This window comes from Syngnathus floridae, chromosome 4 (genome assembly GCF_059516105.1).
Source record: "Syngnathus floridae isolate MCC-2025c chromosome 4, RoL_Sflo_1.0, whole genome shotgun sequence".
Taxonomy (NCBI): Eukaryota; Metazoa; Chordata; class Actinopteri; order Syngnathiformes; family Syngnathidae; genus Syngnathus; species Syngnathus floridae.
The window spans coordinates 2,306,585-2,317,133 of record NC_142416.1 but is presented as its reverse complement, the minus strand read 5'-3'; the positions used below and the strand labels follow the sequence as shown (position 1 = coordinate 2,317,133).

At 41.5% G+C, this 10,549-nt stretch overlaps 1 protein-coding gene across 3 annotated transcripts in view; it reads right to left on the bottom strand.

Annotated features, from left to right (window-relative positions):
- Nucleotides 1–3,695: 3,695 nt before the first annotated feature.
- The window catches only part of LOC148398568 (perlucin-like), a 57,305-nt gene continuing 50,451 nt past the window's right edge, over nucleotides 3,696–10,549 (bottom strand). For 2 of the 3 annotated variants that reach the window (XM_088373104.1, XM_088373105.1), the window contains one exon: nucleotides 3,696–4,248. In XM_088373104.1, coding sequence (XP_088229230.1) covers nucleotides 4,104–4,248 — 145 coding nt within the window. In that variant the 3' untranslated portion in view covers nucleotides 3,696–4,103. The remainder of the gene's footprint in view (nucleotides 4,249–10,549) is intronic. The other variant, XR_015857929.1, reaches the window with a different exon arrangement.

Sequence of the window (10,549 nt, the reverse complement as noted above, 5' to 3'; positions counted from 1 at the left end):
GATGGATGGATGGATGGATGGATGGATGGATGGATGGATGGATGGATGGATGGATGGATGGATGGATGGATGGATGGATGGATGTGAGCGAAGGCAAGGAGGTGGCAAGGGTTAATGGTGATACTAAGTGGTGGAAGACTGAGATCCCACAAATGAGCGTGACCCAAGGTCACAATGGTTAAATGGTTACACCCCTGAGAACATGGTCACCTCATCTGGTTGAATGCGGTTGAGATCAGCCGAGATGCAGGTGCAGTCTATTCTAGAAGCATTTGGGTCATCTGAGGACAATATATGACGTCATGGAAAAAAACTGATACGTGACCAAGCTGGCATAGGACCTACAGGCTGAACTGGTATAAAATGTTTGTTCTGACAAAGAGTGGAGCTCTCTCTCGCCCGGTGGGCTCTCCCCGTCAGGGGTTTGCCCCTGCAGGCAGTAGCCCGTGGGTCGAGAATGCCAATTACACAGACAGATTTCATTCTTTCTGAGATTAACCCAAGATCCGTTAAGATGAATTTCTAGAGTCTTCGAATTGGACTTAGTCAAATTTTCAGCTTACAGACAGGCTAGGAGATGCAGACTTTGGTGCAGGAGAGAGGAGCCATTTTTAGGGCGTTGTCATCTCCCTTCTTTAAGCCAGCCTGTTCTTTTAAACAGAATTTGGATTTTTGGAACAAGGAGAACTGATCATTCGACTTTTCCACCAAACAGCATTTTAGACCTCTAGCCTCTTACCCTTTTTTACTATATTTTAGAGTTTTCAATCAAGAAAACATCAAGACTGAATAATTTTTGCTCTATTGAGATTGGTGAGTGGAATTATTGTTGGTTGTTCGAACAATTGAGACTTGTAATTCTTTTTCTTGCTTATTCATTAAATTTCTACTTTATAATCATTTAATTTTAATTAATGATTATTTTGATCTTTTTTAAATCTCTTTTGTTTCTCAATCATAGTCATACTGTAAACCGTTCAGTTCTTTTTAAAGTGAAGACAGCTTTAATTCTCGACATCAGTAAGTCTCAGATCTGGTTCCAAATAGTTATCTTAAGCTCAGCTAGCATGGGTGCACGCTAGTGGAAATAAACGAGTCCCCGCGGTCTTAAAAAGACAGCTAAATCTCTTCCGAGCGGTTAACAAGAGCCCCAAATCTTATAGGAAAGAGAGACGCTGAAACGGCCGCGATGAATTTTATCCCGGGTCTCGACCAAGTAATTACTCAACACCGGGGTCTTTTTGCTTTTAAAGGGACTGGCGTCCGGAAATGACAGACTTAATCTAACAATAGATTGATTACTTGAACAGCGGTTAGACTCGGAACGAATCTTCTTTCTCGTCTAAATTCTCGTCTCCCCCTAAAGGCTGCGTTACAGCAGCGGGGCTAAAGTACAGAATTTTACCCTTTAAACGGAGAGCCGGTCACTTACATTAGATAAGTGCACGATTTGACAATGGACACAAACAACAGTCAGGACCCGTCCCCCCACCCAAAGGCAGAGGGAGGCTACCCTCTCGTTGACTGGGGTGAACCCCAATGTGTAGGCACCCAGCTGGGGGACAACAAGTACGCCCACACCTGCTCGACGCCTTTCACCGTGGGCAACACCAGAGTGGAAGAGAGTCCAGCCCCTCTCAAGAGGGCCTGTACCAGAGCCCAAACTGTGTGTGGAGGCAAGTCCGTCTATGTCTAGTCGGAACTTTTCTGCCTCGCACACCAGCTCGGGCTAGTTTCCAGCCAGAGGTGACATTCCATGTCCCAAGACCCAGCTTCTGCAGCCGGAGATCGGACCGCCAAGGTTCCCGCCTTTGGCCGCCACCCAGTTCACTTTGCACCTTTGGCCCCTCCCACAGGTGGTGAGCCCATGGGAAGGGGGACCCACGTCTCCTTTTCAGGCTGTGCCCGGCCCCATGAGCGAAGGCCCGGCCACCAGATGCTGGCCTTTGAGCTTCACCTCCAAAAAACACATTTCATATATTTCTACTATATACTTTTCACACATACCATATATATACATTAAAGTTAAACAATAATTTTAAAAAATCAATTATACATTTAGCTAAAATATTTATTTAGTAATGGCAACTTTTGTTTTCGTGAAGATTGCTCTCTGTTTCTTACTGTTAGCACTGCGATGATCGCATCGCTTGTCTTGTGCATTTTGCCGCAATCACCACCATCAACTACCCTGCCCTTTAATTTATCAGTCATGCTAAATTAACTTTATTACCTTGCCTTCATCCAAACTCAGTGCAGAATCGCGGCAGAAAGCGGGAAGTATAATACTGTAATGTATAATGGGGCACGCACTTGGAGAAATTGACTCAATATAGCATTTTAGGATTTTTATGGACAGGAGTTTGCCTTTATTGTACCTACAATCGTTCATAAGTCTAACGTTCGCATATCGGGGACTACCCCTTCAAGGTTTCTAATTTTTCCGCAGTTTGGGTAATTTGAGTTTTCCTTGTTTTCCTGTGGATTATGATAAAGGGCTGTCAGAGTATTTGTCAACTGTGGGCATGTGTAGCCCTTTGAGACGTTTCTGTGATTAAGGGCTATATACCGTATTGGCCCGAATATAAGACAACCCTGATTATAAGATGACACCCTCTTTTTCAAGACTCAAGTTTGAAAAAAGACTTTTAGAACACCAAATTTAATTTTTATGCAGAAAATAATTACAGTACATCTGAAACAAATTATTATAACGATATATTCGAAAGAAAAAGCACGTTATTTTGCCTCATTCAAATCATACAAAAACTGTCTATCACATCTTAATATCTGAACATTTAAATATGTAAACTAAAGTGCAATCACATTTGTAAATGAATGGCTTCTGGTTTTTGAAATATAAATAAACCAATCTACTGTGATAAAACAACAAAATTGCATTAACTACATTAACCATCAAAGTGAAGTCTAACTGTAACTATAGTCTTGAAACAAATCTGAATAAGGAAAAATATTGCAATAAAATAATGCAAACTGCTACCGCTATTTTTTTTCTTCTTCGTGACAGGGGTTCGCTTTGGCCTGGGGAGTACAGTTCAGCATTCGCTTTAAAGATAGCTGGCACCATCTAGCGTTGTGAATGGGTATAATGTCTAGACCCCCGAATGTAAGACGACCCCCACTTTTTCAGTCTTATTTCAATGCAAAAATCACTGTCTTATATTCGGGCCAATACGGTAAATAAATTTGATATGACTTAGTATAAATGCAGCGAGTGCTGTCAGCTACTGGAGGTTCAATGATTCCATGTGTTCCACATCATTTAACTGAGTTTAATGCTTGATCAAAACCATTGTCTATTTTGCATGTCATTTGCATCAAAGACTTCCATTGCCGAAGAGTGACGTTGCTCACGAATAATATGTAACAGCAAATAAATGAATTTAATTGCACAGTTCGTTTTGTGCCGGGCCAAGCAACGGTCGAATGTGTGGTGTTCAAACCCATTTCTTTTGTGCAGAAATAAAGTGGGTTTGGCTTGCCAGGCTAATGGGTGTGGAGCTGTTTGGGACAAATGAAAAAGGGGCATTTTACTTGTGAAGGTTGATAGAGTTTTCCTCACTACCTTTTGATGCAAGAACCACACGCGAGACAGTTTGACCATTTTATGCTTGCAAGCGGAGAAAGCCGCCATCACCCTGTATGATACAGAGGTGCTTTAAAGCAGTCTAACTTTCGCCTCTGGCAAGGGACTATTTATTGAAAGCAGGGTGGGGGTGAGAGTGAACAGGTTTTGGGGGTCACCTCTGCAAACTGTGCAGAGGGTCTTAGCTTTTTGTTTTACAAAGTTGTGGAAAACAGATACTAGTGGAACATTTTTAGATGACTAACTAAGCAAGAATGTTTCCACATCATTTGGAAAGTTTCAACAACTTGCCAAGGAATGTAGAAAGTTTCAACGAGTCAAGGTAAGGCGGAAGGTTTTAACAAAGTTAATGATTCTAGTCAACATTACAACATAATCATACGATCAAAATAATTTTTAACCCTAACAAAGGTCTCACGGTTAACATGGCAATAGGGCCAAAATTTTCTTTCCAGGACAAAATGATAATGGATAAAATAAATCATGGTAAACATCTCTACCAGAGTGTTTTTTCACAGATCCACTGGGATCTGACACTACAGTTAAAGTCATTCAAACCAATGAAATTCATCGTTGTACGAATATCACCACAGTCTTCTCCTCCAAATGCTCCATCAGGCTGTCCAGGGGCCCATTCTGACCTACGGGGAGAATATAAAACAAGAACTGCCATGAGGAGTTGAGTTGCTTGAGTGCTATACGAGAAAGGTTTCTGATATGGACAAAAGTAAAGTGTAATGCTACGTTCACACCAGACATGAGACCAACTGTGGCGTAACGTTCCTCATGAGACTATGATCGCGGGTGTTTTCTTGGATAGGGTTTACGACAATCTAGCTTGTGCACTTTGGGGGTTTGGCTTCCTGTTGTTTTCCATCTCAGCCTGTCTATGTCACAGGAAAGAAGCAAGCATTGTAATGTGTATGGTTTCCAGGCTTGATTTGTCTTGTTCTTATCGTCACCTAGTGTCTGAAATGGTGATTAATTGCTTCTAAAATTCATATGGACATCCAGACTGTTGTTCGCTTCAACCTGTGATATATAACCTGTGAAATATGACAGCATTCTGCATAATATTATTGATTTACAGTACAGTGGTACCTCTATTTACAAACTTAATTTTTTCTGCGATTGGGTTTGTAAGAAGAAGTTATAAATAGTGTCATGTAACATGGGGGGAAGAGATGGTGCAAATGGTAAAATATGGATTGTTCACAGGAATAAATTGGCAGAGCTGAAATTCCAAATTTGTCCAAAAGATGGCGCCAGACCGAAACATGAGACCAAAAAAGGGGCCAAAATAAGCTAAGCAAGTTAAAATAGGAATAAAACAGGAACACGGTGTCGGATTGTGAGTCACGCATGGACGCACAAATGTGATTTTTACTTTTTGATTTCTTTGCTTGGCTAAAAATGTATTCCGTAACAGCTTAAAGCAATATTGTTAGTCAATTCGATCACGGGACCCGTCACTATGAGAATAGTGGCGTGACATAAATTGTTTGGAGAAGCACAAATGTGATTTTTACTTTTTGATTTCTTTGCTTGGCTAAAAATGTATTCTGTAACATCTTAAAGCAATATTGTTAGTCAATTCGATCAAGGAACCCGTCACTATGAGAATAGTGGCGTGACATAAATTGTTTGGAGAAGCACAAATGTGATTTTTACTTTTTGATTTCTTTGCTTGGCTAAAAATGTATTCTGTAACAGCTTAAAGCAATATTGTTAGTCAATTCAATCAAGGGACCCGTCACTATTAGAATAGTGGCGTGACATAAATTGTTTAAAGAAATAGATCAAAGGTTTGGATTTTTATTTCAGCGTTAATTGAAGCGTAACTTTAAAAAGTTATTCTCATGAAACAGGAAGTGAAGAAAAGAGGAAGTGAAAGGTTTTACCAGGGGCTAGCTGTACATTTGGTGGAAAGTAATGCGTGGTCAGGGCGGAAACAGCTGCTGAAAGGCAGCAGGTGTATGAGCGTGGGAAAACTGACCAAGTCTTACCCCTATAGGAGCAGGGGGAAAAAACTGACCAAATCCTATAAGGGCGTGGGAAACTAGGCGGTCTTACCCTATAGAGAGGATATAGGTACCAGACAAGTCTATAAAAAGTCCTGCAGGGGCAGCTATGGGGCTTTTCCCCCCAAAGAGCGCTCATACGTGAAGAAGCCCGAGGGAGTTTCAAGATTTTTTCCAAAGTCCCGGGATCTTTGTGTGAGACGCAGGATCGCTGGTGAATTAACTTGGATTTACTCCAAAGAATTGGACTTGACAACTTTGCATGAGGAACTAGGTGAGGGGAACGATTTTTCTGTATTTTAGCGAGGGGGGGAATAGCCATCGGGTCGCCGGTCCCCTCGAGGCCAGCCTGTTTCTCTAATTTGGATTTTAGAAGTAAGATCGAATTGAGCACTCGACTTTACTTCCACCAAAAATAGCACCCAGTTGGTATCTACTTTTTCCCTCTTTCATGAACTGTGTTTTGCAGTCGAATTGTTCTGGGATTGAATGATTTTATTAACACGGGTATCAGTGAGTGAAATTGTTCGGTTTCTGGAGTAATTGAGATTTGTAATTCTATTTCATGTTTCTTCAATAAATGTGTTTTGTATATTCATCTACTTCGTTGTGCGCTGATCTGTACTGAATGTGCAATCCATTGTTTGGGGTTGATTTGACAATTTGATTAATGTGCGGGGGGTTATTATGGTATAACATAGGACCGTAATAAATAAAAGCAACATCAGACAATTTTAGAAAATTAAATAACTTTCATAGTTATTTGAGACACGAGTGAATTTCAATCCGTTCGAAAGTTTGCTTCGTCTGAATAAATTAACGGAAGTGTTTAGATCGGATTATTGGTTTGGTGTAGAACTGAAAGTAATTTAATTATTTGAAGGGCGCGGGCCCGTTTCCCCTTTTGACGGGCCGCGTAAAAAGTAACTCCGAACATGTTAGAGAATTAAATAACTTTCGTAAATATCTAAGGGAAGAGTGAATTTCGTTAAATGTTAATTCGTTTGAAAATTTACTTCCTCTAAATAAAATAACGACGATGGTTAAATTAGATTATTTGAGTTGGTGAAGGATAAAAGTATTTCGATTGTCCGTCGGACGCGGCCCAGTTCCTAATTTTGTCGGGCCGCGTCAAAAGTTAAACAGGACACGATCGAAAAATAGACTTGCCTTCCAAATTAATTACTGGGCAAATCTAAATAGAGTAAGACATTTTTATTCGTTTTAAGAAAGTTATTATTCTTTTTAAAGCAATCAAGTGGGGTGAAGCACTCCGACAGTTAAGTGCTAGATCTACATATAAGAAGTTAGAATTAATAATGTAAAGTGCATTAATTTTCTTCTTAAATGCTATTATTGTCACACTTTTATTAATTCGATTCTCTTTCGAATAAACAAGTTGGTCGGCTCGCTGCTTGAGCGACCAAGTAGAACGGACCCATATCAACATTTACTTCGGCAAATCTAGTGCTAGGGTGCGCTATACAAACGAATCCCTGAGGTCTTAACAAAGACATCTAAAAATATCCGTAACATAATAAGAACTTCAAACAGTAGCGGGGAGCCATCAATACGATGCGGTCACTTCGAAGTCTTGCCTCGAATTGAGTTACTCGGCTCAAGCTTCGGGTGATTTGAGAGGGATTAGCGTCGTACAGAAATTAGATTGATTCCGGTGGAGTTAATTTAACTCGGGTGGTTAGATTACGGACGAATCTCCGAACCCGGCTAAGACAAACCCGTTACTGGGAAGCCGGGGCACCTTATTGAAAAAGGTGCGTTTGACAATAGAAGCAACATTCCTATAAGAATCAATGTAAAAGCAATTGTCGCACTATCCCAAAAGTCACACTTTTTGCTCTCTTACTCTGTGTAAGATTTTTGCTTTTTCAAATCTTTATAAAGAAAATTAATCTCACTTTATTCTTGACCTCCTAACTTTGATTGGGGAGGGGGGAAACCTGTTTTAATTTTCTACACTTGCTAAATATGCCCGCATGAAGACACAGGAAAAGTCAGGGTTATAAATTATTGTATTCTTCCACATACCCCCTGCAATGTACTCACATACTCGTCATTTCGTTTGGGTGCAAATGTTTTTTGACTGTGTGTGGTCATTGAAGGCACCTCGCACAAAATACGAGTTAGAATTTAAATAAAATGGTCACGAGCTATGGGTCGTGACCGAAAGAACAACATCATGGATACAAGCGGACGAAATGAGTTTCCTCTGCAGAGTGTCCAGGCTCTCCCTAGAGATAGGGTGAGAAACTCGGTTGGAGTCGGACTCGGACTCGAGCCGCTGCTCCTTCACGATGAGAGGAGCTAGATTTGACAGGAGCTAGATTAGGTGGCTCAGGCATCTCATTAAGATTGCCTCCTGGACACCTCCCAGGGAAGATGTCCCGGGCATGTCCGAATGGCAGGTGACCCTAGGAATGACCCAGGGCACTCTAGAGATACAGGAAATACAATGTCTCTCAGGTGGCCTGGAAATGCCTTGGGATCCTCTGGGATGAGCTGGACGAAGTGGCTGGGGAGAGGGAAGTCTGGGCTTTTCTGCTGAAGCTGCGACCCGACCCCGGATAAGCGGTAGAACAGGGTGTCCAAACTTTTTGCAAAGTGGGCCAGATTTGGTTAGATGAAAATGTATAGGGGCCGACCATTTGCACCAACATTCCTCGAACCATTACAAAATCAGAATCAGCTTTATTGACCAAGTTTGTGCATGCCAAACAGGGAATTTCACTCCGGTTGATCTCAGCCTCTGTACAACATTTAAGTGACTGACACCATTCAGGCAACATAATTTACCATTGTAAACGAATTTGCAAATATGTAACTACAGTTATACCTCGTTTATCGCGTATAATTGGTTCAAAAAACCACCTGCGATAAGTGAAATCCGCGAAGTACAGTCACCAACAAGAAGTACTGGGCAGGCTAACGAGTTAGCGGAAAGATGCTAATTCGCGATCGTGCTGACACGCGAAAACGGACTTCTAAAGGAATGTAAATGAACATTTGGACCAATACTACATAATCTTTAGGTTAGACACGTTTCATCAATTTAGAAGTTTTATTTTGACTTTTAAATGTTTTTTTAATTTGGAAAAAAAGTCTGCGATGTAGTGAAGCCGCGATAAATGAAACGCGAAGTAGCGAGGGATCACTGTATATCCTTTTCTGTCTTTTCTGTCCGTAGATAGGTTAATATTGCAAAGGAGAATCTGTTGTCCATTGCTCTACCAGAAAAGTTCTAGATTAAAATAATAATAAATGAAATACAATTGAACAATTTTATGAACGTTGAATGATTTTTTTATTAGATGTATTAAGTTTGTTTTATTATTGTTATTGTTGTATTAATAAGACGGGTGATATTGGTGTTTGTGACTGCAGTAAAAAGGCCAGGTCGGATCATGTTAGATTTTTAATCTACATTAAATCGTATATTTTTTATTTCAACTCCATACGCAACAAATTACTTCATAATCACAAAATAATAATCCATAGTCTTTTTGTTGTTTGCGATCATTGTGAGTGGGTGGGGCAGCTCGGTGGGGCACTGGTTAGCACGTCCACCTCACAGTTAGGAGGGTGCCGGTTCGATTCCACCTCCGACCCTCCCTGTGTGGAGTTTGTATGTTCTCCCCGAGCCCGCATGGGTTTCCTGCGGGAGCCCCGGTTTCCTCCCACATCCCAAAAACATGCTTGATAGGCCAATTGGGCACTCTAAATTACCCCTAGGTGTGAATGCGAGTGCGGGTGGTTGTTCGTTTCTGTGTGCCCTGCGATTGGCTAGCAACCGGTTGAGGGTGTCCCCGCCTACTGCCCGATGACCCCCGTGGGGACAAAGCGGTACAGAAAATGGATGGAAGGATGGTGAGTGGGCGGCACGGTCGCGTAGTAGTGTGTAGAGTTAGTACGAGGTAGACAGCCCTCACCAGTAGTCTGTGTTTTGTTTTTTTGCCTTTCCCTTGCAGCATCTCTGATTTTAGCTTTGCTTTAGTCCTTGGTGAGTGCACATTTGAATGAGGAAGTGTCTCTGTCACTGATTATCTTGCAAACGGACACTTGTGTGCGCGTAAACTCGGAAGGGACAGAGGAGACACGCTTGCAACCAATCATGAGCGCTGGCTCATGTGCGCGTTCCCGTGAGGACGAGTTTTATTTCTGTGGCTTGCTCTGGGTCGCGAGGTCCCCGCGACAGTGCCAGCGGGCCATTATTGATTTTATGACACAATGCTTCGGGCCAGTTTAAATTTAGACCGGGCTAGACTTTGGACATGCTTGCAGAAGAAGATGGATGATTGGATTTACACATTGTATGATGTATTGGAAAAGTTAGCTTGGGATAAAAACAGCCCTACGATGGAATAATACAATTTTACAGCTATAATGGCTGCTGGGAGCAAAGTTAAATGAGGACAGGCCTAGCAGCTGAAAGCAAGGTTAAATGACAGACCGGAAAATGAGTCATCTGTCATTACCAGGAATGACCAGGTTCAGCTGGGGTGACATGAGTCATCATGGGGGCATTCTTGTCATCACTATGTTCAGTTGAGGTGAAGGGATATGTTCCCTAAGATGACATACGCTCTTAGGAGCATATTAAAAGCAGGTTACATTGGAGGAGAGGCTCTTTTCTTGTGTGTGCACGGACAGTGAAGACACTTGACAGAAGATATGACTTCTCCTTTTGGATTTTTGTGTAGGACACAAGGTCTTGGATTAATTTTTCTCTCGACTGGATTTTAACAATTTTATTATTATACCTGGAGACAAGTGAGGGGAAACGCGGTGAGGGGGTGTGGTCACTGTCTATTAGGCATGTGCAGTTCACTGTGATTGCTTTCTGAAAGGCTTACCTGTATGTCAATCAAGCGATGGGATGGATTCTAGCCTAAAGATTTTTTTT